The 26,950-nt window shown below is 36.5% G+C and overlaps 1 protein-coding gene across 2 annotated transcripts; it reads right to left on the bottom strand.

Moving 5' to 3' along the window:
• Positions 1 to 4,087: 4,087 nt before the first annotated feature.
• LOC146002377 (macrophage migration inhibitory factor homolog) lies at positions 4,088 to 26,704 on the bottom strand. Of its 2 annotated transcripts, none has more exons than XM_083140107.1 (3): positions 26,438 to 26,704; positions 10,786 to 10,958; positions 4,088 to 6,271 (listed from the first exon to the last, which is right to left on the bottom strand). In XM_083140107.1, exons 1-3 carry the CDS (start codon positions 26,543 to 26,545, stop codon positions 6,187 to 6,189), a joined length of 366 nt encoding a protein of 121 aa, XP_082996233.1. In that variant the 5' UTR covers positions 26,546 to 26,704; the 3' UTR covers positions 4,088 to 6,186. The 2 variants fall into 2 exon arrangements, with proteins under 2 accessions (XP_082996233.1, XP_082996235.1); XM_083140109.1 differs by lacking the exon at positions 26,438 to 26,704 and adding an exon at positions 26,197 to 26,324.
• Between the last annotated feature and the right edge of the window lie 246 nt (positions 26,705 to 26,950).

The following is a 26,950-nucleotide window of genomic DNA, read 5'->3' as shown; positions in this document are numbered from 1 at the left end:
AAATTAATTTTTAACGCTCGTTCCAAAAATAGTGACATGATTTACATAGGATAATAATTGTTAACATTTAGCTTCGTAGGCATCGTAACCCTCCAACAACCAAACAGCAATTCCAAAGCCACTGAACACCTCCACCTACCAGATAGGCAGCAGAGTATCTGTAAATTTTTTTGGCAAGTTTGGAGACTTGTGATTTAACAATTACTTAGTACGTATTAAATAATCAATGTCCGTTGTTGATCCATGCAGATCTGCAGATGTCACCTCCAACCCCGATTTTACGTACAACACCTTGTATTAATCTTGCGATCTTATAAAAGCAGGAAATGTACAGTGGGATCCATGAGTATTGCCCTGCAAATTGTCCATGACTATTTTGATTAATTTTTCTCTTACATCCTACGTGTTTTTAAGCAATGGATTTTTATGTATGCTGGTGCAGAAGTTGTCAACATCTTGTTTTGAGTTTTCTTTTAATTCTTGAAGCTCTTATTGGGTCAAATAAAGTGCACGAACACGGTGATGGACAATTTGCACGGTAATACTCATGGATCCCACTGTACTTGAACATTGCAATGGCCTTGCCCTAAGGGAAGTTTTATAATGGAAAATATTACGTAAGATAGCTTCTACTTCTTTAATTTTCGATCGCAAGGCGTCTACCGTTACCGTACTATAAAAATCTGGGGCTAAAGGGAGCTTACATCTGTTGTTGGGGTTTCATCCCCCCCTAACCTCCTTGTAGCGCCGTCCCTGAATGTATGTATTTCGTCCAATGAGTACAAGCTAGCAAAACTGTGAATTTCAACAAGATTGTAGATAATTCTGCAGCTGTTCATAAAAACAGACGTATTTTATTAGTTTCTTGCTGTGGTTCATTTTTCCATTTCAACAAAAAAGTATTCACACTCTTTGCATACGGTGAGTAAATGGGGGAGGGGAAGGGAGAAGTTGCCCTTTAATAGTCTCACTTAGAAATTTAACGCAGAGGAATCTAATAACCGTTCTTAAACAACATTATGCTTTTATAGAAATAAAAGTTAATACTATTTTCAAACCTACGAAAGTTCCAAGTAACTACGAAAGGAAAGGGTAGTGTATTACTTCCTATGTAATTGGACTCTCCCACTAGCAAATTTCTTATTAACACCTCCACATATTTTATTCTTTAGTTGTATTATCTGTATGTGTCTGCAGATTAAATTTCCCATATATTGCACATGAATAAATTATGTGTAGTTCTTTTGAATTTGCGGTACTAAACCACGTTTAAACGTACATTAGTCTTTGAACGACAGAGATGGAAAATAAAGCGCCAGCAGAGAAAAACGGTGCCACTGAAGTTGAAATTCATCTAATAAAGTGATTTTAGGTGGGTCGGGACACACACGACCCTGTTTTGTTTCCATCAATGTAATAAAACAGTGAGATGGAATGAGGGCTTTATTTCGTCAGCTAAACTTTTATCAAGGCCCTTGCTCCCCATAATCGGAGGATCTGAGCACGCCTAAAATTCCTTATACAGAAATAGTGTTATTTGTCGTATATCCAGAAAGTTGATTGATTTGCTTTATTTTACTCCGCTTTTTGTGCCACTTTTGGCCAATTTGCGAAGATGGGGATGCGTGATGATATGATGAAATTGATGAATGGACACTCACAAACATCTGCGGCCAAGCCGGAATTCGAACCCGAGACCCCTGGCGTCGTAGCGCGATGTGCTAACCACTCCCCCACGGTGGCCGGCCCCAGAAAGTTGAAATTGAATGAAATTTTTATGGAGTTTTGTATGGTCATTATCAATAGTAAGTCTGTCATATTATTCCACTAAATAATGTCTTTGGAAAAGAAAAAACAACATATAATTAATGTATTTTATTTTACATAAGACCTATGCCTAAAAGTGTTTTTGTATATGATGACACAGAACTATCTTATGTTGTGATTTCTTTGGGTCTGACTGTAATATATATATGTAATTGGTGATAAAATAACGCAGTAAAGTAGCCTATTAAGTAAATATATTACAAATCATGAAAGGAGTCAAATTTGAAATTAAATTGAACGGACGTTCAAAATGTTTAAAAATAGCACTATTTCCATAACAGATCATCAAGTATTTTTTACCATTGACCCTCAGGAATATCTCAAACTTACAATGAACGTTCATTGAACTTATTTATGATCGACAGCTAAAAAGTCATTCATTTGCATGACTGGTTGATAATCCACCACCAGATAGAATTTACACAATATTTACCTAAAAACTTTGGGTAAAGTCACCTTCACCCTAAAAAAAAATCCCTTGGTAATGGACTTTCGTGTTCTCACAAAAAAAAAAAGTTATAATTTGGCAAAATTTTTCTTTCGCGGGCAAACCTTTTGTAAAGGTGTACTTCAGTCTGTGCAATCAGCCCTTACCATTTGTGAACAATATACTGGGGAAATCCACCATCCTTCACTGTTGTCATTGCACTACAACCCCATCGTGATTTAGTATGAGGATATCGCGTAGTGAAGAACTGTTTACAAGCATCGCCCAAACCATTGATTCTCCCCCCAAAACCTTTCCCTGCCTTCTTTTCACTTTTCCTAGCTCTCAGCATGCAGTTTTCTTGCCACTTGAGGAAGGGAAAGCCGATTGTGAAAGAAAAAAGGAACGGGAGAGGAGGGGGGTTCATGAGGGGCGCGAGCGGTACAGAGGGGGAAACGGCTAGCGCGACCAGCTTCGAAAAGTCGAAGTTAAAATTTACATACATTGCTCTGTACGTCGACAAACTACAGACATTCTAAAGAAAATTATGTAAGATCAGTGTCATTTCTTTGCTGTAGAAGAACAGTTGAAACTTTCTTGTTCCTTAAAATGTTGATTTAAGTTATTACATATAATTGGCGAGCAAGTGAATTTTACGAAATTGAGATAAGGAAAACTACGTAATAAATAATGTATTTAAAAAAAGGCTTAACGACATAACAAATTTCATATTTGATCTTTAACTCAGTAAAATTTAAATGCCACACACTTGACTGTTCGAGCACAGAAGGTCGACGCAAGAACCTATTTTTTAGGTATCGTCACCAGCGGTGATACGGGCTCTTAAAGATGGAAACCCCCGTATGGGATTATCCGAGCATGTATTGGAAGAGAAACATGAGATAGTCACACAGGAAGTTATATGCGAGGAAGACAAATTATTAAGTAGGAATGTTTATGAGGCCTCATTTATATGTAAAAATAGAGAGAACAAGCTGAACAGAGATGGGAATATTGATGAAATATGGCTAGGAATGTTGAAAAATGGGATAAACATGACTATAAGGAAATCAGATTCAAGGTTAACCCAGACATTGAGCGGGAGGCAAGCATCATACGCGACTTCTCGTTTGAAATGATGTAATGGAAGGGGAAGTTAGGGGAAGAAGGAAAATTGACTCACTTGCAACCTCATGCATTTGAGTACATACCAGTTCCAGTCAACATGTGAATTGTGATCGGATAGTAACACGGGTTTTAACAGTTTTAAGGGATTTTAAAATGTGGGAATAATCCTGTTTTAGTCATTTGTTATTCAAGCATTCAACCTGTCCACGTAAAAACATATATCCTTTCTAAATGATGAAGCTTTGTGGATCTCAAAGCCGAGAAGGGGGCAGTTGCCACTGAAACGTTGGCTTTGACAAGTAAATAACAAATTTTGATTTTACGCTTATGTTTGATATATTAGTTAACACCACTTTTATAACTTTTTAGGCAATTAATTTTACGATGAAATAAATTAAATAATAGATGCACTGGAGAATTTCAATCAGGAAAATAGTTTTGCGCATACACTGACATATCTGTTTCATAAGAGTGTGTAGGCAGGACTACATTTAGGGAGGCTACAGTCCTGGGTCTCCCTTTGTTAAGTCAGTCATGAATATACACCTTCCCTTGACACTTGTTTCAAAATTGTTAACGTTCGATACCCGGTGTAGGTACGTAGTGGTTTGGATCCAATTTTAAACTGTAGGCCCGAACCCCATTAGGCTTACTGTGCATAAAGTGGACATAAAACCAACTCAATCAATCAATCAATCATATAAATAAGAGTACATATTTTCTTTATTGAAAAATAAAATTTCATGTATCAAACTACTATAAGCTTCACAATATTTCTGTATAAGGTATGCAAACCTTTAACAATTTCATCAATAATAAGCTGCATATGAAAAAAACAAAACATTTATCTCATCGTTTTCATAAATTTTCATTGTAACTAAACAGTTACATCTGATTGTTACATATAAGCAAACACGTTAGTGAGAACAAGTTAAACACATTCAATCAAGTGATAATATTTGTTCAGTGGCATTATTTTGCAGCTAGTGTTTTTTCAACAATTCCTAATAAATGTAATACAAGAGTAACATACATAGTTATGAACAGAACTGATCATAAAAACTGACTTTACTTAAGACAAAAGTATAATTTATACAGGGTGATTCACATAAAACTAACGCATTTCTGTTTAGTTTTATTTCAACAGGAATGCATCATAATGATCCATGTTAGTTTCAGATGACTTGGGAAATCTGGGAGATAAAGACATTCTCAAGAGAGAGTGCAGCTGTGCAGGATTTGGTAGCTGTTGTAGCCATATTGTCTCCATTATTGTGAAGATGTTGTACATGCTACAAATTTTCAGCATATAATGTAAAGGTTATTAAACTCCCATATCTATGCTACATTTCAGATGTAATAACTTGATGCTAGCTTTATTCTTTTGCAAATATGTTGCTAATGAAATATGCCAGTTTTATATGAATCACCCTGCATATGAACAAATTAAAAATATGTATTGAAAATTTAACAATGTGAATACAATATTGGCCAAATTATTGGACTCATTGTTAAAAAGAAGCACATTTCCTTCTTTTGAAAGTGTTCTAACTAAATAAATTCGACGATTGTTATAACTTTTTATGGGATTAAACAGTTTGTCTGCTTCCATATAATTTTGTTTCCCACTATCCTTTCTTTTACTGTGTCCCAAAAATGGGTGGCAACACGATTCTTTGCACATTTGCAAAAATGCCTGGAACAATATGTACATTGTTTAGGCTGCTACTTATTCTGATTGTTGTAAGGGTGTTCTTTATTTGTATCTATGGAGAAACATGTACTTTCATAAAACATGTGGTTTGAAATTTAGAAATGAGTGATAAAGAAATTGTACACAAGCAGTGATTAAAATGGGCTCAAAAAGAGCCAAAGGTGTTCATACGAAGTATTGACAGTACTTGCAGTGTGTATAACAATGCAATGTGTATCACAAAACATTAAATATGTCAAATTTCTCTAGATAAAGTGAGTTTATCTGTGTTTCATCTTTTGAACTAATGAGTCCAATAATTTGGCCAATACTGTATATCATATATATATATTATTAACTTACGTTTTGCGAGTATCGAGGTAACTCCTGCGACGTTTCATACAGTAAAAAGAAATATGGTGAATTAACTGGATTAATCTAATGAGTTGATCTTAGAGGATATGTTGAAATATACAAAAGCCATTGACTGTCGAAAGCCTGACATATCCTCTGTATTACAGTACACATTACACTATTGATTAATTCATAACACTAGAGAACATAAATTTTCACTTTACAACTTACAAATTTTCAAAAATAATTACTTGCACGATTCACTGGCTCAATGTTCAACACTGCAATATCAGATGATAACATTTGAACTCTCCTTATTTTAACTTATTTAATTGTATATAACTCTTACCTCCTTGACAACTGGAGTTTACAATAACAACATAAAAAAGGCATATCTTTCTAAACTGAAAAGTCTTAAAAAAAATATATGCAATAAACTTGTGCATTGTTGTTTAATTTCCCAGTGTATTCAATGGATTGAAGTACCTTTCACAGCAATTTGAGGAGTGGGAAATAAACACAACAGTTAACGTTATAAAGCTATGAGGTCCGATAAATTCCACAAATTATACATATGAAGTGTATTAATTAGTATTTTTTTAGTTTGTTGATTTGTAAACTATAAAATATTAACCCATGTTGAATGTTTTTGAAAACAAAAATGCACAAATACACTATATGAAATTGTTGCGCTTATATATTCTATGAAAATATAGCTTTTTAACAATAAACGAATCCCAAAATCACATCTCTTTTTTTACTTTCCTCCAAATATCTCATGGAATGTTGTTCCATTATGTCCTACGTCAGCAGCTGGAGCATCGAAGAAGTTAATGTAAAGTCTGAAATAGCCGTAAGACAAAAAAAAGGTGTCAACCATTTTTCAGAATGAAACAATTAAACTTAATCACATTTCTCATTGCATTATGCCAAGCATTTGTACAAAGATACACATGTGCTCTACAAAACAAACGTTAACAAATGAAACTGGTAATAAACACTTTACCTAACTATATTTAAATACTGAATTGGAAACAATATCACAAGTATTTCTTCTGTAGTACGTCAAGCAAGATAATAAAAAGTTGGAAAAGCACAATGCCAACGCTGCAACACAGGAGAATAGGTGTCCATACTCTGGGTAAGGCATGAATTTTTGTATTTGCCATTTCATCATCAAATACCACAGTCATTGTTGACACTAACCTAGTGGTAGAAATATGCCAAGTATAATATATATACATGCAATAATACAGCAGAGTAAAACATATGTTCTATATTTAACTTTAAAACAGATATAAAACAAAACAGGGCAACAATCACACGGAGAATAAAACTTCAATGTCTAGCTGAAAAAGTAAGAGGTGTAAAATAATCGCTGGCAAGTAAATTACACCTCCGGCTTTTCCTAATGGTGTTGCAGTTCACAAAACATCAACGTTTTATTCTTTGTGTATCGGTTACTGTCTCTGTTCCACTTCTATTTTTCTTGCAGGTAGGACAGCATGTTTTGACGAAAAGGTTATGGCCATACTCAGCTATTTCTTTATTATGAATAACTATATTTCTGATATTTTACTATAACACTAAAGTTCATCCACACACAATTACTAAGTTGAAATTGAAACAATCTCAGACAATAAATGTTAATTAATGGTGTGCAACATCCTGAGATATTCGGAAAAGTTTGTCTTGATCTCAACTTCGAACATGACTTTCATGTTGTTGGGATTCCAAAATATCGGGAAATATAAACAGATCACATGCTCGGTTTTTCGTTCAAAAGGAAGTGTCTTTAAGAAGAAATGTGGTGAAACTTGATTAAAAATGTGAAACCGAAACCTCAACTTAGGCTTTCCAGGAAGCCAATGTGATTCTTCTTTTCTTTTTTAAATGGGGAAAGAAATGTAATATCCGGAAAAAAATTATAACATTGCTCTATTGGAACCATGAAGATTGAATGTATACTGTAAATCATCCAACCAGTTAGAGAATGACATGTTGTCAGCACGACAAACCCATACGTCGTCATAGGTTTTCTATGGCTGGTTACGTTATTCATTCGTAACTTCCCAATTTCCTCACGATGGTGGGTGGCCACTGGTCCAATACACAGGCTGAAATCTCAGTAGAAAAGATGTTAAGCTTCCGTCATGAGACTTGAACCTGCATGCCCAAAGCTTGACACCTTAGACCGCACGGCTACAGTGCACTACTCCTTGACCATATAATCTCAGAAATTCTAAAATCTGGGTTTCATCGTATAGTTTTGTGGGATTCCAAGAACAGATCATGCTCCATAGTAGGAAATATGGTTCAACTAACGTTTATCAAGAACAAACCAAAGGAAACCTTGGGAAGCAGTCAGTTACTTTTTTAATGAACGAGTGCTTTGTGGATGTCAAATATCTTGACTATTACCGTGGAACCACAGGTAAAAGAGCTTGCGCAGACCCGTGACTCCTGTGCATCGTAGTCCCGCAAGGAGGGGAGGGTCAGACTGGATCATGCTTCCTTATGGCCCAAGTTGAATGGATGAAGGGAAAGGCGCACACCGACTTTTGGCTGAAGGTTCTTTCCCTTGTGTTCGCTCTATAGCAAACACATTGTGGTTCATACAACAAAAATTGCCTAACTGTTCATGCAACACTACTACAGGTATTATCTTTCTGTTGAAGCTAATTGGATAAGGAACTTTTGCATTAACACAGCTCTTATTATATTTACTTTCTTTTCGAAAACTCGCACAGTGTCTAAAAAGAAGAATCAACATACATTATTTATGTACACAAACTCATGCAAAGACACAATGCAGCTTCTGTTCCTGTTCAGAGAATACTGCTATCCTTGAATACATGACTATTACAAATAGCATATGACATAAAAGAGTTGAATGAAAATTAACTGTTTCTTGACAATTTGACAAAAATATGCAAACTTGAGGAGACCTGCTCGACCATCTTAAGAAGGCATATCCGATCCTGCTTTGGACAGTCAACATGCAAAGGAACAGTGTAGCACATGCACTGGGAGAATTGTACACCCAAAAGCATTCAGGCTTTGATACAGCATTTCACGGAGCATTCCGTACGTTTCACATGTGGTGAACCATCAAGTATAATAAATATCCAATATTGATGTCATTTATATTCTTAATTATCATGTGCAAAATAAATTAGCGACGTCCACGAGTTATAACCATAACATAGAGGCTTAAAACATGTTTATGCAAATTCCACGCTGAAAAAGTTGTGTGCATGATGCACCACACACTGAGCTTTTACTTGTATTAAATACAAGGGTTAAACTACAACACTCAAACAAGAATTCGGGAAACAATACAAACTCAACCAAACCTCTAAGAACATAAAAGTACCTAACCTAACAAAAACAGTAGAACACAAAATCACTAATTCCTTCACAGTAACATATCTCCACATGAGAAAAACAACGGAAATGTAACACCTTCTAATTTCTAAGCCATGCAAAATTATCCACTTTCTCGCAGGGAGTACATAGTCACCAGCACTCGGCATTATTGTAGCCTTGTACATACATGGCCTATATGTTATCACATCCAAAACTACTTTGTAAGTCTTACTTTTAGAACTTTAAGGCCAGTGTGTTAGATCTTCCATCATTTAAATATTTATAGAGCGACCACAAATAAAATAACCTTCGGCTAAAATCGTTCCCGTACCTTCCCCTCAATCCATTCAGCTCATGACATTAAGGAAGCCTGGTCCACTCTGCCCCTCCCCTCCTCACGGGAGTACGGTGCACAGGAGTCGCGGGTCTGCCTGTGGTTCCACTATAGTTGTTAGATTTGAATGTCATTCCGAATTGGTAGCAAATAAAATAAGGTCAAAGTACACATTATTGGAAAGTTCCATACTGCGAATGAAATGCAAAGTTGGCCTTGTATTTTCTGGTTATTTCCAGTTATTTAACGGCAAATTTATATTTCTATTGTTAATGTATGTTTTCCACTTACATCATAATGTCAATCTTCTGTCCACACTTGAAAAAAGAAAAACATTTTACACAGATTCCAGTGTTTCTTTATGAGTCAACATCAATTTTGCTATTCGCGCCTATGCTATGTAGCTTGATGTTTAGGCTGGCGAGACAGCATTGCCAAATTTCAGGATTCCAGCCTGGAATAAAGCTGGCCGTGGGTCAGCACATTGAACCCTCAGCCGTTACAGTAGATCTCCCAGATCAGGTTATGCTACTCACTCGTAGCTAACCAATATCCTTACGAGGGTGGGTTGCCACCGGTCCTACACACAGGCCGAAAACCCAGACACTGAACCCAGGTGGACTCGAACCCATGCCGTTCCACAGTTGGAGTACAAAGCACAGCGACTTAGACCGCACAGCCACGAGGGAGGGCACAGAGGCGATTACACATTTAATTTTAAGTTTATTAAATTGACATGAACCACAAATAACTCTACTATGGCGAAGCTCTGACCACCATAAAATAATTTACCCAGGCATTGTTTTCACTCAATTTCAATTTACCTTCCTCCCTGCATTGACTAATAGACAAAATGAAAAATTGGCTACAGCTAAATAATATAGCTATGCAATATTGTTCACACCGACTAGGTGACTGTTTCTTCTTAATTTTATATTATCTTTTCTTTGTATATTTAAAATGTATCATTCAGATATGTTTTTACAGTTTAACTAGTTTTTCGCCTATAATATGTACTTGGCAACATTGACATTACTATGGTAACAAAAAATAACAATTTGGGTTGTGGTGATCAAAATAGATTTATCAAAACTATATTTTCATTTTCTTTCTTAACATTGCCAAGTAATTGTAGTAATATTATGAATCAAAGTTTTAATAGCAGTACCCATATCATTAATTAGTGATATTCAAAGCACAACTTATTTCCCAAAATATACTGTGTTCGGGGACCACCTACATATGGCTACATAGCACAGTATGTGTCTGAAACGTTGATATACACATAAAACACAAAGTACAGTGGTTAAAAGTCAAAACAATTAATCCCCTCCAAACTAGTTCACATACATATAGCCGGCTGAATGCTGTTTTGTCATTTATCCATTTGCATGCAAACATTTTCCAATTGTTGTAAATGCACCACCTTGACATTCACATGTGTAGCTTCGGAACGTGATGCATTAAAATGTATGGAACACGATAATGCCATCAACTCATTTCAGACGAAAGTTGGAGATACGAGAAAACAGCATTCAGCAGGTATCCATTATCCCTTCAGTAAATTAAAATTGCCATGGAAATATCAAGTTTCACTTCAATCAAGCAAGAATGTATAAGATTATTTCCTAATCATAAAAAAATATGTATTACCTGCTTGGTGGAATTCCCAGATTGTTTTCAATGTGGTTAAACAATGTTACAGCGTGCTTCTTGTTCTCTTTAACACCAAGTTGACCAATGCTCATCAAATTTGCTATTCCACAAGGTTCTGCAGTTCCTCCCCAAACCATCTGCTGATCAGGGATTATGTTCACGACAACATACTGTGACGAGAAATCATGGTTATTAATTTGCATTAAAAAGGCATGCAGTAGAATTTAAAAATATTTTTTGTTAATTATAACGTATGTTCATGTATACGTTATACAATAATGTCTTATTAATGCTACGAGCTCTACACCTGACACCCCTTTAACAAAACTATTTATGGATGCAATACCCCTTCGTCCAGCATGCATGTGAAGTACATGGCAGCAGTAGTCCATATCCAAGACGACAAAACCAATGGTTTCTCGCAGAGAATCATAGAATCATATAGGGAAAGGGAAAATATAATTCCTGGAAACATGTAGTTAAGTAATCCTTCTGTGTTAACAGGCTGCAACGTGCCACCACTCGTAACTCCAGGGTATGGAGATCCGAATTGGCAACACACCACTCCTTGCTCCAGCTGGTCAGTTGGGAGCACCCGTTCTCACCCAGGAATCGGGATTAAGACGATCCACCCTTCCTCCAGGAAGGAAACCACAGAATTGCGACATGTGACAGTAAATAAAATTCAAATACTTTATAATTAAAATGTCCAAAATCTTTAATCACGAATCGCGTGCGTACACACTGATTCGCACAAGTTAAAAGTTATAATTTGTTGGGTCATGCACACTCGCAGGCAGTGATAAGCAATTTAGTTAACACGAGAGTCCGTGCACCGCCTTTATAGTTAATAGCAAGACCTCAACTGCTACCTCAAGTGCAAGGTGCAGCATAACAGATTGTTCTAACTTACAATACAAACTCATAACATAAAATAACACAAGAAAAACTGATAATTTATATAACACATCAATGTTAATTAGCGATAGTAAGCCAAAGTTCAGGTTGGCAACAATTAAAAATGCCAACGTGGAAGTTTTTACATCGCCAAGAACAGGAAGCGTGGTTCCTCCACTCCTAACATAAACAGCCAATAGGAAAACGATATTTTATTGAAAACGAGGGAGAAATACTTTGCTATAATATTACAATGTTAAACTATATAGAAATAATAATAATAATCCTTTGCGCAACAGCCCATGAAGGGCCTGGGCATACCTACCGACTGCCGGTCTCCCTCCCACACTTTCTCTCGTCACCTCTAAGTGTGGAGATCTTCAACCAGTATTAGAATAGTCGGGGGGTCAGCCCGACGTATCCCCAGCCGTTATAGTAGGTCGTCTCGACCGGATAGAGAAATAACTAAACTGATTTTATCAAATAAATCATATTTGCCCTCACACATAAAAATGATTAAATAAAGATTTAGTTTATAACGAAGACAAATTACTTCACTCTTGTACATTGTTGAACAAAAATCGATATTAAGAAGAAATGTATTTAACTTGTGCTTGAAACACAATGAAAACTTTGCATATATTATTTGGGATAATTATTAGCCTAAAAATTCTGAATAAATGTTGCAAAAATACGTGAATAACATTATAACATAAGATAAAACTTAAATATATACGTGAATTATAAAAACAATTAAGTATAAATAATTTAATCCAAGTTCTTAACTTGAAAGTATACGAATAAGATTAATGCCAATATACAACTGAAATCTGCCTAACATGGCGGTCGTTACAAGGCAAAGAGAAATCGAACCACGTAACAATGCACGTGTAGCATGATGATTTCGGAAGTAAACAACCGAAACTTGTAGCATCCTGTTTTTCAAACAAAAAATAAATCGTCTTTTCTTATCAAGTTTACTACAGTGAGGGGCGTGCCTGTTTTAACGCTTCAGGATTCTGGTTTCATAAAATTACATAAGGACTCAGGTAAGGACCCCATTATGTATATGAATATTATTAACATACAACTATTTCTTCATGTATACATTTATTTAGGTGCACTCATGGGCATCAGGAGGGGGTCAGGAGTTGAACCACCCCTGGAAATTGACATCGTTCATTTAATGATACAAGAAAGCCGAAAGTTTGTTACTCTTATTGTTAAGAACAGAAATAAAGTTCATTTAGTTAGTATTCGAACGCAATAATCAAAGTAAAAATGTATTGGATCGAAAACATTTAGTGAAAAATACAGGAACAAGGTTATATTCTACCATTTCATCTAAAGAACAAATCGTTCCACAGTTTTCAAAATTAATTACAGTTGTAGGTAAGAGGTCACACAACGAACTTTATGAAATAAAAAATGCCCCTAACATTTCAAGCCTTTTCTTGAACGAGACGTGCAAAAGTTAATATCAAAATGCTTTTCAGATACTTACTGCATAAAATGCAAAAGAAATAATAAAAAAATAGTTGTGCTGGTATTCACTAGTTTCGTGGATCGAGTCTCCCCATTTACACAATAATAATAATAATTATTATTATTTCGAATGAAATTTATTTTTTTAAGTTTATAATATTTATTATTGTATAATAACATTTATAACCGTGGTAATAATACTTTTTTATTTTTCTACTATTCAACTTTTATCATTTGCCTGACCCCCCCCCCCCTGCAAAAATTTCTGGCGATGCCCATGGGTGCACATTCCATTTAATTTGGTACATTTGTAAGAGAAGAAACCTGTTGCTGTATGTTACAGAGTAAAAAAAAAATAATGTTCCATAACATACTCAAAATGTTTATAATGAAGCAAGTCATTTTCTCTATTTATGTGGCAAGTAATAACAGTACATAACAAAAAAAAATAATTATCAAAAATTCTAAAGCACACATATCAGGGATACATGAAATGTTGAGTTAAGAATTGGGTAAATATGCGATATCGCCTGGATGGATTTCTTCAAATTTACAGGAGAAAGTACTTACTGAAATGAGTTTCTTTAGCATTCTGGACGTTCTTTGAGGTATTTTCTTTCATGGAAAGTAAAAACTTCGTAGTTTAATGCTGCCGAACAAGAATTAATCACTTTTTACGTAAGAAATTGGCATTGCCTGCTACATTATGTCGTTGTTTCCATTGTGTGTGTGCAGATGGCGAGAGCGTTGAAAGTCACGCGATATCTGCAGTGTTTCCAAACGTGCCTTCTTTTTACAAAAATTTCTATTTTTAACTATGTTCGCCGCACTTTCTTTTTTCGATGAATTTAGGGGTGAAATCAGTGCTAATGGAACCTAACCTAACAGGCCTAACCTAACCTTGTGTGAATGGTTTGTGGGGCTATCCATGGATGGTTTTTGGGGCTAACGTCAATGGTTTGTGGCGCTACCCATGGATGGATTTTGGGGCTAACGTCAATGGTTTGTGGGGCTACCCGTGGATGGTTTTTGGGGCTAATGTGCATGGTTTGTGGAGGTAAACATGAAAAGAAAATCGAAATAGTACGTAATTTTCAGTCATGAAGGTTTGAAACACTGCTTGCGCACTGAAAATCAACAAAACACAAGCTGGCGCATCACGACGCGCGATGATCCATTACGAGTGCACGCCATATTGTCTATTACAGAAGCGGAACAAGTACAGAGTGGCTACAAACAAGCAGAAATGAAATTCCCTGACTTTTCCAGGTTTTCCAGGAAAAAAGTTACATTTTTCCCTGACAATTACAAACTAAACTAAATCGATGTTTTGCAAATAGAAATAATAAACTCACACAGATCCACGTATGATTTTGTTAAGTACCAATATTATCTTCTATGAAATTGACTTAATTTCTCTATTCTCTATGATTTGAATTCAAAGTGCAAAATAGTGAATTTGGAAAATTATTACAATTCACAAGCTAGGGAAGAATTACGGAATTTTGTTTAATTTTAGTTCAAAATAAAATACTTGATTATTTTTAAAGTTACGACTAAATGAGATAAGAGTGAAGAGCGAATGATTAAGAAATACAATTTGTAATATATCAGTCTCCTTATACATTCTCGGTATTATATGTTGATATTTCCACTGAGGTTTGGAACTCTCTGCATGCAAGAACCATGAAATCGGACTGCGGACTCATTTTTCAATGCATAAAGCTACTTCTCTCTTCTCTGTAAAGCAAACAACTTAACTCTTGCATATAAGTGAAACAATTGAATCGAACAAAATAAAGTGTCATATTTCCTTACATTATCAATGGGATTTCCGCTTCAGTACAGTATATCCAAGTGAAGTACTGTGAAACTGACAACATGCAGTTATACCATTAATGCTGACGAAAAGGGTATGTAGGTATTAGAAATTTAACACAAGGAATTTATAGAATTGCATTGTATAGGTACCTGATTTAGCTAACCACACATTAAAACAGGAACACTCTAATAATAAAAGCTTCTGAAAGTTCATATACGAGGGGTATCCTGAAAAAAGCTTCTCCAAAGGTGCCTATACGCAGCACTAGTGGTCGGAGAGCTACACACACACACATGCAGGCAGGAAGAAGTGGCATGTAGCTGTAATCTGGTACAGTTGCAATGCAGCCGTTTTAGGACAGTTCTAGGTTAAAGATTGCAGCTCTCATACAGTCTCCCACCGACTGCGATGTAGCCTACATTGCACGCTCAGAATTTGGCACAGAGCCACCAGCAATCGTGTCAGGTGTGCAAACCGGACGTCGTGAGTGATAGTAAGGTCAGACGATGGTGCAGACAATTCACGGAAGGCCAGTCGAATGTGCACAACCCCATACAGGTGAGTACACACTGGTACTTTGCATCACTTCGGGCGAGAGATCTTGGGCAACTCCCTGTACAGCCCTGGCCTTGAATGTACAGACTTTCTTTGCTTAACTGAAGAGGTTTCTGGCAGGGCAAGGATTTGACAGCTACACTGCGGTAGAGATAGTTTCAGTCTTTGCTGACAGACACAAATACCATGGGCATACAAAATTTAGTGCCATGCTACGACAAATGCCAGAACAATGGTGGTGATTATGCCGAAAATTAGGTTAGGGACTCACTGTTATTTATGCAATAAATTACAACTGATATTCTTGTTTTATTTATGCTTAATCGGTAGGGACCTTGATATTTTGTTATTTTTTTTCAAATTGGTGTAGTTTCTTATTTTTTTATTTTTTACTATACGGTGTTATTTTTCTCAAAATTCACATTTTCATTTTAGCGCATTTTCTAGCAAATATCTGAAATTATTCCTTCATGGTGTTTTTAAACTACTGTTTCAAATTGCAAGTCACATGGCTTACGCCTCTTCGTGAGAGTTTGATATCTTGAAAGTTATTTTCCATACCACGTTTTTTTAATTTTAAGGTAAGGATTTTAGATAATGGAATTTTCCCCGTATACACTGAAGGGTGCATAATGACCATAAGTGGCGACACACCAAAAAAATTAAAATCAATCAATCTCACGTGACAGATACCGATATATTATGGCACCAAAAATTGGCATTATCTTTTTTTGACTTGTTAGTGTTACGTTTCCCAAAATTAGCGTTTTTGTTTTAGAACATTTATCTGCCAAATATACCGAAACGTAATACTCCATTGTGCTTTTAAACTATTATTTTAAATTGTAGGTCGCATGGTCTACGTATTTTCGTGACAGTTTGATATGTTGGAACAGATTTTTGAGGAAGTAAAAGTAAAGTGCTCCCCTGCACTTTTCCATGAAGGTGTATAGTAGGGGTGTGGAGTTAAGGCCCCACACTTTCTTGATCATGGCTGAAGGTAGGGGTAATGTGATCAGCACCACGCTCCTAGCTACCTTTATCCCTCAAAGTTTCCTCAAGGTACCAGCTTCATATGATGCTGGGTGGCCGCCAGAGCAGTTTGAATAGGTGGAAAACATCCCGGTTCTCCCCCGCAGGGGATCGAAAAAATCGTGGGAAATACATGATTTAATATGGCTGTCGGAATTATTCCATGTACGTATAACTATAGTTTACTCTTGAGTAAAATGTTCGAAAACTTGCATGTTCTATGTACACAAACATGGCCTAGAAAATACAAGAATGTTGGATTACATGGAATTTTTCGTTGTTTTAGGACATTTATTTTTTAAAAAAAAATCGCTAAAAATGCCAACAATTCGCATTTTATGCCAAATTCGCATTATTTCGATATTCGAACGGGCGAAAAATGTGTCTAGACATCCTAAACATAACTTCGCAGCAATTACCATTTTTCATGATTTTCGCGTTTGCGAAAAATCAATGTCCCTACTACTTAGAAATTACTTTCTGGCCACCCCTCGTATAGATCAGTAGATGGAAAGTGAAAATTTAGCAGGGCTGGCAGAGAAAAGTCAATTCTTGAAGAAAGTGATTTGCTTTTATGATCGAATGATTTGAGTAAATATATTAAAATATTTACGTATTTATTATTAGTATTTTATTTCATAATATTGGACATTAACCTTACTCAGTGAGAGATTAATGACCATCTCTCATGAATTTAAACAGACAGGACAGAGAGTGGCGTTAATTTCATTACAATACTAGTGTTGCAGTAAATTTTTATAACGTTCACCAATGCAGATTTATGTTTCAGTTTTTCGTGATAGTATTCAATATATATCCCATTTGGTTGGATTCTTCTTGATATCTAAGAATAGTGCAATGTCATTGTAAACGTATGTTAACTTGTGCGAAACCAGTAATACGTCAGGATGATGAAAGAAAACCTTCGTAAGCAGTGCTACATTAAATAAGGTGAAGTGAGCCAGAAGAGTAACAAAATTCCAGCAGCATATTTGCAGTCTAAAGCTCTTCTTGTTTATGCATGCGATTTTTGTTGGATGTTGCTGTTCATGCAATTTCTGTCGCATGTTGTAGTGAGGTACTTTGTCGGGTGGCGATATTCGACAAAAACCGTATATATCAATGGAACCTATTTGTTACCATGTTCCTTCAGTTTTCCCAACAAAATGCCTTACTATACGACGTCCGACAACTATCCGACGGCACCACCCGCTCTTATCCCCTCCGGCTGTTTACAAGTCCCCTTACTACTCCCACACGGACAAGAAAAAAAATGATATTTCAATGCATTTTCCACGTAATATTTAGAGGCTTAACCTTTACTCGCCCGATGATACCATATGGTATCATAGTGCTGATTCCGAAATGAATGTGCTTTTTGGACCTTCATACTCTTATGTTTGGGTGGAAACTCTGACACAGGTCTGGAGCAAGCCTGGGAAATTCATATTGATGACCAACCTCCCCCTCTCCGCAACATATCCATGCCACATTTCCGAACAGAGTTTCACATTTTGGCTCATTATTCAACTTGTATGGCACCCAGGAACATGAAACATGTTTCAATCTCTTTGGAAACGTCCATTCTTTGAAGAGAATACTAAGGTTTGCACCTTCTCAACAAAATAGCGGAAGAAGAGAGAAGAGGGGGCAAACTCCAGATTTTTATGTTTTTCCATTGAAATTCGGGGGTTATGCCCCCACACCCCCCTTCTTCGGTCCGTCGTTCTGAATTGTACACGGTTGCATGCGCTGATGTTTTAGCTGAAAAACAAAAGTTATCCCAAGTAGATTGCTCCTATAGTGTCCGAGTTATAACAATTTTCCTCCAAAAATGTAAATTACCTATTTCTCGTAAAAAAAATCACATTTTGGCTTATTATTCAACTTGTATGGCACCCAAGAACATGAAACATGTTTCATTCTCTTGAGAAATTTCCACTGTTTGAAAAGAATACTAAAGTTTGCGGCCTCTCTTCAAAATAGTGGGAGAAAAAGGGGCAAATTCCAAATTATTATGTTTATTTCCATTGAAATTCGGGTGTCGCGCCCCCCAAACCCCCTTCCTCGGTTCGGCGTTCTGAATTGTACACGGTTGCATGCGCTGATGTTTTAGCTGAAAAACAAAAGTTATCCGAAGTATATTGCTCCCATAGTGTCCGAGTTATAACAATTTTCCTCCAAAGAGTGTTCGAATTTATAATTCCCGCCGAGAAGCCAGGGCGAGAGAAATTTATCTCTCTCTCTCTCCTCCTGCCATCACTGGTTTCTGGCGCCGTGGTTGTGTTGCGCATAAAAGGGACCTAAAAGTTGAGGCCGAAACTTACGAACGAGATTTCCTGTTCCCGTGCAGAGTTCCATAACGATATCTTTAAATAAATAAATAAAAATATTTAAAATGTCAATGAAGACGAAATTCCCTGACATTTCCCTGACTTTTTTTGACACCTCAAATTCCCTGACTTTTCCCGGTTTTCCAGGTTTTCCAGGTCTGTCGCCACCCTGAAGTAAGACAAATAATCAATCGTAATATCAAAAGTTGACAGTATTTTATGGAAAAAGGCATAACTTCACCTTAAAGAATGTTCCGCAAGGCAAAATAGGTAAGTACCAGTGGTAAAATTAAGGAAATAAATGAGTGAAAGGTGTCCGGGCGTTATCGCATATTTACCAAGAATTGTACATAGTCACTTTGATTAGATAGTGGCATCGTTAATCACTCACTTTCACCTGCACAGTTTCTACAAAATGGCATGAGGTGCTCCATGTATATAATCCTCTAGAACATTTTCCACTCAATTTTGGACTTTCTGTCCCTAGAGTGTGGGCACATACTACATCTTCCTTGTTTAGCTCGTTTTGGTAGAGGTTGAGACCTATTCGATGGCTCCCTGCAGAAATTTTTAATTTTTACTTTCAGGCCCCACAGTAGGTGTCTGATCTTTGCTCTATCCTCCATGAATGGCTTTACAAGCTCTGGGCCAAGATATTGCAGGAATGTTTGCATTATCATGTTGTCTTTGGAATAAGTTTCATAAATTATCTGAGAGTTAATTCTGCAATGACTCATTGTCATTTGGGGTAAAAAAAAAAGGCACTGCCAGTGGACAGCACCTACTGTTTCTGGAGACATCATATGTAGAGAAGTTAGAAAGTCTACAACACCCACTCCTCCTTTTTGTGAAGTTGCATAATGATTTTTTTTTTTTAATTAACCTCTGCTGGTATCAATTTCTTCATCTTGGTGCATCATGGCAACAGCCAACTTAATCTTGATCGTCTTCTACTTTTTGTATCGGTTGGATTCATTCTTGTTCAGTTTCATACATCAATTGAAAAACAAGTTTTATTCGGCACTAATCTTGAACATACAGGATATGAAGCACAAAGGTAATACAAAAGAGACACTTACAAATTACAAACTACCGTGCGTCCATTTCGATTTGCAGCCGAGAGATCGGGAGAAGCGTGGCGGGCGGCACTGACGGAGATGCCGACATTTGCGGCCTGAAATGCCCGCTTACCTGAAATGCCTGCTTATTTTTATGGACATATGCAGACATTTATATAAATATTGCAAAACGAGCACTAACCTGTGTTATAAGAGTATGGTTTTAATTTTAGTAGCTTAGTGACTGTATGTGCCGATGATTTTGACACGCCCACCTCTTGTGAAACACGGCGTAGAGGTTTGTTTGGAGAACGTTCTAACGCTGCACCAATATCATCGAGTTTTGCTTCGGTTAGAATCCGTCGTTTTTGCTTAGGTGTTTTAAAATTTAACGATACAGTTTCTCGTAATTTAAGGACAAGATATCTAACCGTATCTCTGTGTGGAGTTGAAACGCATGGGAATTTCTGTACAAATTACCTACACACGTCTCGACACGAGTTTGTTTTCACGTAGGTACGTGTCATACATAAAAAATATTTGTTCTAACGTGAATCTTGCGGCTGGCATTCCAAACGTCTCACTGACACGTCGCACATACACACTACAATAACACAAACAAGTAACTGCAAGTAACCAAGAATAACACTCTTGCGCACAGTACGAAATTAACACGCTCTTGGTTTACATTGCTCGCCACTATATTTACAACTCTGTCTTCATCTAGTCGCGAAGGAACAAAAAACTCGAGCTCGGAGATTTCGGATTGCGAGGAAGCTCACGAAAACCATTCACTTTTATCGGTTTCGTCTGCAGTGTAATCCTGATACAGTGTTGCACATTCGAAACCTCCGAACGATTCCCATCGCCACAAAACTCTTTCAAGGATATAAACTTAAGCAGGACGTTACTGATCAAAACCATGATTAAAATGCTTTTTTATCTGTGGCTCTTAACATCGTTTCTATAGCGTATTTATTTGTGTATATAAGAGCAGAACTTGGATGAATTACAGAAGAACTTTTGCGTGTTATAACACAGGTTAGTGATCGTTTTGCAATATTTATATAAATGTCTGCATATGTCTATAAAAATAAGCGGGCATTACAGGCCGCAAATGTCGGCTTCTCCGTCAGCGCCGCCCGCCACGCTTCTCCCGATCTCTCGGCTGCAGATCGAAATGGACGCACGGTATTATAATTTTGCTGTATAACTTACCACTAAAATATTTCTACACCCCAAGCAGAGTTTAATGCAAAATGGATTAATCCTAGGAGCGAATTTACAATACCGGAAGTATCTTCAATTGCTTTCAAATTCGGCATACTCACTAATTTTGGCCTCGTAATCACGAATCTGCAGTTAAAATTTGGCGGTCACGTCTAGAAATTGCAAAATAAGTCGAAAAAAGTGGGTCCGTGAACGTAGTAAACACCCTTGATTTATGAAGAAAATAACTATTTTCTTGTAGATTGGCATTTCAAAACTATGTTTATGATGGCCCTTAATTTTAACTATGCTTGCCTAACCTAACCTTACCGTAAATGTTTTCAACCTTTACGCAAGATGCCATTTTCTCACAAGCAAATCAATGCTCTCACTTATTGCACAACACTTAAGCAACGTTGGTAGCAAGACCATTGTGCAGAAAGGAAGACGTCTTCATATTGTTTCCATGTTAGTGTATGGAGAATCATATTGGTAATTGACAATGTTATTTTGCCATTTCTAGACGTGACTGCCAATTTTTAACTGCAGATTCGTGATTACGAGGCCAAAATTAGTGAGTATGTCGAATTTGAAAGCAATTGGAGAAACTTCCGATATTGTAAATTCATACCTAATCCTAATAGACAACTAGCTGGTGATTACAGCCAGAATCCCTTCGTCGTAACTCAACTTAACGTAACCTGGTATTAAAAACCCTACTTCACTACATTTTAACAGAAAGAATGATATGGTAACTATCATGCACAATAATGTGCAAACAATCACAAATAAAATAGTCCAAATTGAGATTTTTATTAAATGAATGTGAACCAGATATTTTTGTAGTAACTGAACATGGACTCAATTCTGACAACTATGCCCTATTCAATATTACTGGATATTTGTTAATTTCCTTGTATACAAGGCCTAACCACAAAAGTGGAGGTACTGGCATCTTTGTAAAAAAATGGCATACAAAAAAACAAAAGGGTATTAAATATGGATATATATTGCATAGAAAATGTTCTAGAGGTTAGCGGTCTGCAGTTAAAATTAGTAAGCAATACTGTGAACATAATAGTTGTCTACAGGTCCCCAAGCAGTAAACCAAAATTATTTTTAAATAAATTTGAAATTATGCTAGATAATTTAACCAAATCCCCGAATGAACTAATTATACTAGGTGATATGAATACTGATCTTCTGAAATGGGCATGTAACAGTCAAATATACCTAGATATATTAAAATCAAACAAATTTGACCAGTTAGTAAACGAACCCACAAGAATTACCGAAACTACCGAGTCTTTAATTGAGCATGTTATAACCAATATTCCCAGAAACTGTGTAACTGTCCAAGTTGTTCACACCCTAATATCGGAACTGTTACCAATATTCTATATTTTCCATGTTTTTTTGTCTATACCCCATTGAAAGTGTTGCCATGTTTTTTTTGCCATTTAAATGTACAAGTTGAGCAGTATGATCGGATATTACAGTGTGAACAACTTGGGTAACGGTTCCGATTGTTTTATGATTTCTCCTAGCACAAAGGCTAATTATCGTAGAATTTTGGAAATCATTGTCACACGAAATTTCAACCTTCCTTAACATAATGAGCACTGTTTGGACTCGAAAAAAGTTACTTACATTGAAAAAAACAAGCGAACATCACCTTACACACTTCTCATGGACAAGATATTCTCAGTCGACAAGCTCCAGTAAATATCGTAGAAGCGTGGGAATGAATGTAGAAGTAAATCGGAACCTTACTACAATGCATTTAGGGACTTTATTTTATTGCTAAGGAAACCTAGGTACTAGTTTACTATCCTTCGGACAGATTTCTTCATTTATACAGAAGAAACTACTTACCGTAATAAGTTCCTGTAGTATTGTCTAACATCGGGAAAGTGTTTTGTGTGAAATTCAGGTAAGTTTTTCGTATCCTGGAAACGGATTTCTTCAAATTTAAAAGTTTGGGGCTCATTTGGGGGCAGATGACTCCGGCCAATTTCTAACATGCCTTCAACAGGGAGTCTAGAAAAAGCCAGGGAGCCAGAGGGGAGGCGGGGCCGCGTTAGCGGTTGGGGGCAGTAGGTCAATTACCCCAGGGGCGGAGCCCGGAATCCGTGGGAAATTTGGACTCAAAAATTTCAAATGAAAATAATTTTTTACTTTAAATTTCCCACCGATTTCGGGATGGATAGCCCCAAAAACCATTCACGGAATGTTCCGCGAAGCAGATAGGTAAGTACGAATGTCAAAAATTGACGAAACTAAGAATTTATAGGTGTCCGAAGGATAGTAAATTTTTACCGAAACCTAACCATGAAAGCATATATTGAACAAAACCTTAAGTAATCACTAAAACTCCGCAGTATGTGTTAACAGACGTACATCGAAATCGAACCATCTAAAACTTGCATTCTTAGCATGATGAAATCGCAATAAAACAAAAGGAACTTGGGCCCATATATGCTGTTATGTATGAAATTCTTTCAGTAATATCTCCTTTTGTGTATGATAATTTTTATGTAACTTTTTAAGGATATATTATATTCTTAACAATCATGTATGTATGTATCATTCCATGCCAAATCAACACAGATATGTGCAATTTCCAATCTGACCATCTCTGATTTTCATGAAATTTGGGAAGTTGAAACTATGCATAGAACTTAGTAACTATCAAAATTTTGAGTCTCGTGCATCCTGTAATTGTTAAATTATTCAAGGTCAAAGCATAAATTGCCCTTTTGAGCTCGGTTAGCTATACTAAATGTGCTGTAACTCTGCCCCTATTTCGCGTAGGAAGCTCAAATAAAGCTTATTGTACAGGGAATTGAACAAGCTTTCCAGTGATTTATAACAAGCCTACCTTTTGATAAATTATAATTTTGTCACGTGACCTTGACATTTGACCTTGCATATCTCAAAACATGTCATCACCAAAAATCGTTAAAAAATATATTTCGTCCCTCATGCCATACTCTAAAACATATCAAAAAATCATTCTGGGACTGCAATGGCATCAGAAGATACAAAATAATATTTGTGATTGATAAAAGCTTCATTACATGAACTATGAGTCAAATGCCCCTTAACACCCCCTACAAAATGCAAAGGAGTTATCCTGGGTATAATTGGTCATGAAAGAATAGGTTAGGCACAGGGAGATCCCTAGCTGTGTGTGTTAAGCGTAGGTCCGGCATATTGTTGACTGCCATATTGAATTCAACGCAAAAAATTTTAAAGGAAATGGGGTGATGTGATATATCACATCAGGCTAGAATTTCAAGGGAAATGAAGCGGCGAAGGTTTTTCCAACATATGTTTAGCCAGCAAAAAGTTATTACTGCATGCCTGAATAACCATTTCCTCCTTTTCGAGGTGTTAAAAACAAAGCTCCTAACGTGTTAGGAACTCATCGAGATCATGCTGACATCTCGGGAGAGAAAGAAGTATACGCACCATTGCATATGATTTTAATCAGCGACATTCACCAAATAGTTGAATAGTGAAGAATATTGGGAAAAGTATCTCAAACAATTAAGTGACACTTCCTTTGGAATTAAAAATTATTCAGTGATGAGGCTAATTTTTATGTTCACGGTGAAGTTAATAAAAATAATATGCAATACCTGTGATTTGCTAATCTACAGTAGACAGATTCCAGCCGAATGGTTGTTGCTGGTAAGCTAATGATGTGGTATAGTGTATGGAGAACAGGAATGGTTGGTCCATATTCAACAACGGAACCGTAAATGGTGAGTGCTTCTTGGATTTGTTAAGTGAACAGATTTTTCATCCTTGCTTACGGGATATGGCACTTTTCCAGAGTTTGTTTCGAAACAGGGCAGATTGTGACCACACTATATGGACATTATGGCAATTTCTTCATGGTAAATTTCTAGGTAGATTGATGGGCAGACAGAGATCTATTAAAAGGCCTGCACATTAACCAGATCTAACAACTTAGGAGGACTTTTACCTTCAGAAACATTTGAAGAGAATGGTGCATGCACTAAAAGTCTGTGATATTAACCATCTGAGAGAAGGCATAGTTGCTGTTTGCAATGATATTGCACCTTCTACATTGCCAAATGTTCTATGTGAGTGTGAGAAACGTCAACGAGTGTGCTCACAGAAATATTGACAATATGATAATGTGTATATATATCGTAAGTGAAATATAGGCGTATAACTTATTGCTGGCTAAAGATACGTTGGAAAAACCTTCGCCGCTTCCTTTCCCTTGAAATTCTAGCCTCATTTGATATATCACATCACCCCCTTTCCTTTAAATTTTTTGCGTTGAATTCAATATGGCGGTCAACAATATGCAGGACCTACGCTTGACACACACAGCTAGGGATCTCCCTGTGCCTAACCTATTTCTTTCATGACCAATTATACCCAGGAAAACTCCTTTGCATTTTGTAGGGGGTGTTAAGGGGCATTTGACTCGTCATAGTTCATGTAATGAAGCTTTTATCAGTCACATAGTCACACATATTATTTTGTTTCTGATGCCATTGTAGTCCCAGAATGAGTTTTTGATATGTTTTAGAGTATGGCATGAGGGACGAAATATACTTTTTTCACGATTTTTGGTGATGACATGTTTTGAGATATTTAAGGTCAAATGTCAAGGTCACGTGACAATTATAATTTTATCAAAAGGTAGGCTTGTTATATATCACTGGAAAGCTTGTTCAATTCCCTGTACAATAAGCTTTATTTGAGCTTCCTACGCGAAATAGGGGTGGAGTTACAGCACATTTAGTATGGCTAACCGAGCTCAAAAGGGCAATTTATGCTTTGACCTTGAATAATTTAACAATTACAGGATGCACGAGACTCAAAATTTTGATAGTTACCAAGTTCTATGCATAGTTTCAACTCCTCAAATTTGGTGAAAATCTGAGATGGTCAGGTTGTGGGTTGTGTTGATTTCATATGGAATACCTCGTATTTTAAACTATTTGTAGACAAAATTATCAATAATACACACATGTAATCCTTGACGTTTTCCATACCCATGTATTGCAGGTTTACGGAAATAAATTATTATTACTATTATTATAACGTGAAGGCACAGTGATCGACAAAAGAAACCCATACAAACTTGATCAGCAGCAAAGAAAGATAAAACGGGGATGTATCAAACCCCACCCAAGTCTTGAAGAGTTAAGGTTACATACGTAAGAAATTAGGGTCCTAACTGAATAAAGACACGAACATATCTTACTTACACTTTCTGGTTTTCCAAGGGTTTTAGCAACGATAGCTGACGTTTCTTTCAGAAACTCTGGTGTAACTTTCGAGCGGGGTACGTTAGTTTCTAACCTGAAAGTTGGCATTTCGACGTATAGATTCTTCCTAGGTTAAACTATACTTTCACACTGGTGATATTTGTTTCAACTATCCCAACGTGACCTTGAGTAATTTGTTGTTTTCTAGTTGCGCCTGCGAATTTGTGTTGCGATATTCAATTGCGTACCCGAAGACAAAATGCACGTGAATGCCGTGAATGCGTTGTGACGGAAATTACCGGCTTACAGCACAGATTACTTAACAGAAAGCAGCATTGCCATATTGCCATACTGTCGGCACTAAACACTAGTTACTTTACAAAAAATACTGAAATAATCTCGATTAGGACGTTGAATTGATTACCATAACAACCAGACCTCTTTGAGCAAACATTTTATTGCTATATGTATGCATAGCATATCTATGAGAATATTCACCAGAATTTCATTTCA

The sequence above is a fragment of the Lepisma saccharinum genome, chromosome 18 (assembly GCF_977018435.1).
Source record: "Lepisma saccharinum chromosome 18, izLepSacc3.1, whole genome shotgun sequence".
Classification (NCBI taxonomy): Eukaryota; Metazoa; Arthropoda; class Insecta; order Zygentoma; family Lepismatidae; genus Lepisma; species Lepisma saccharinum.
Note: the sequence above shows the minus strand (reverse complement) of the source record. Positions and strands in the feature narration are given on the sequence as shown.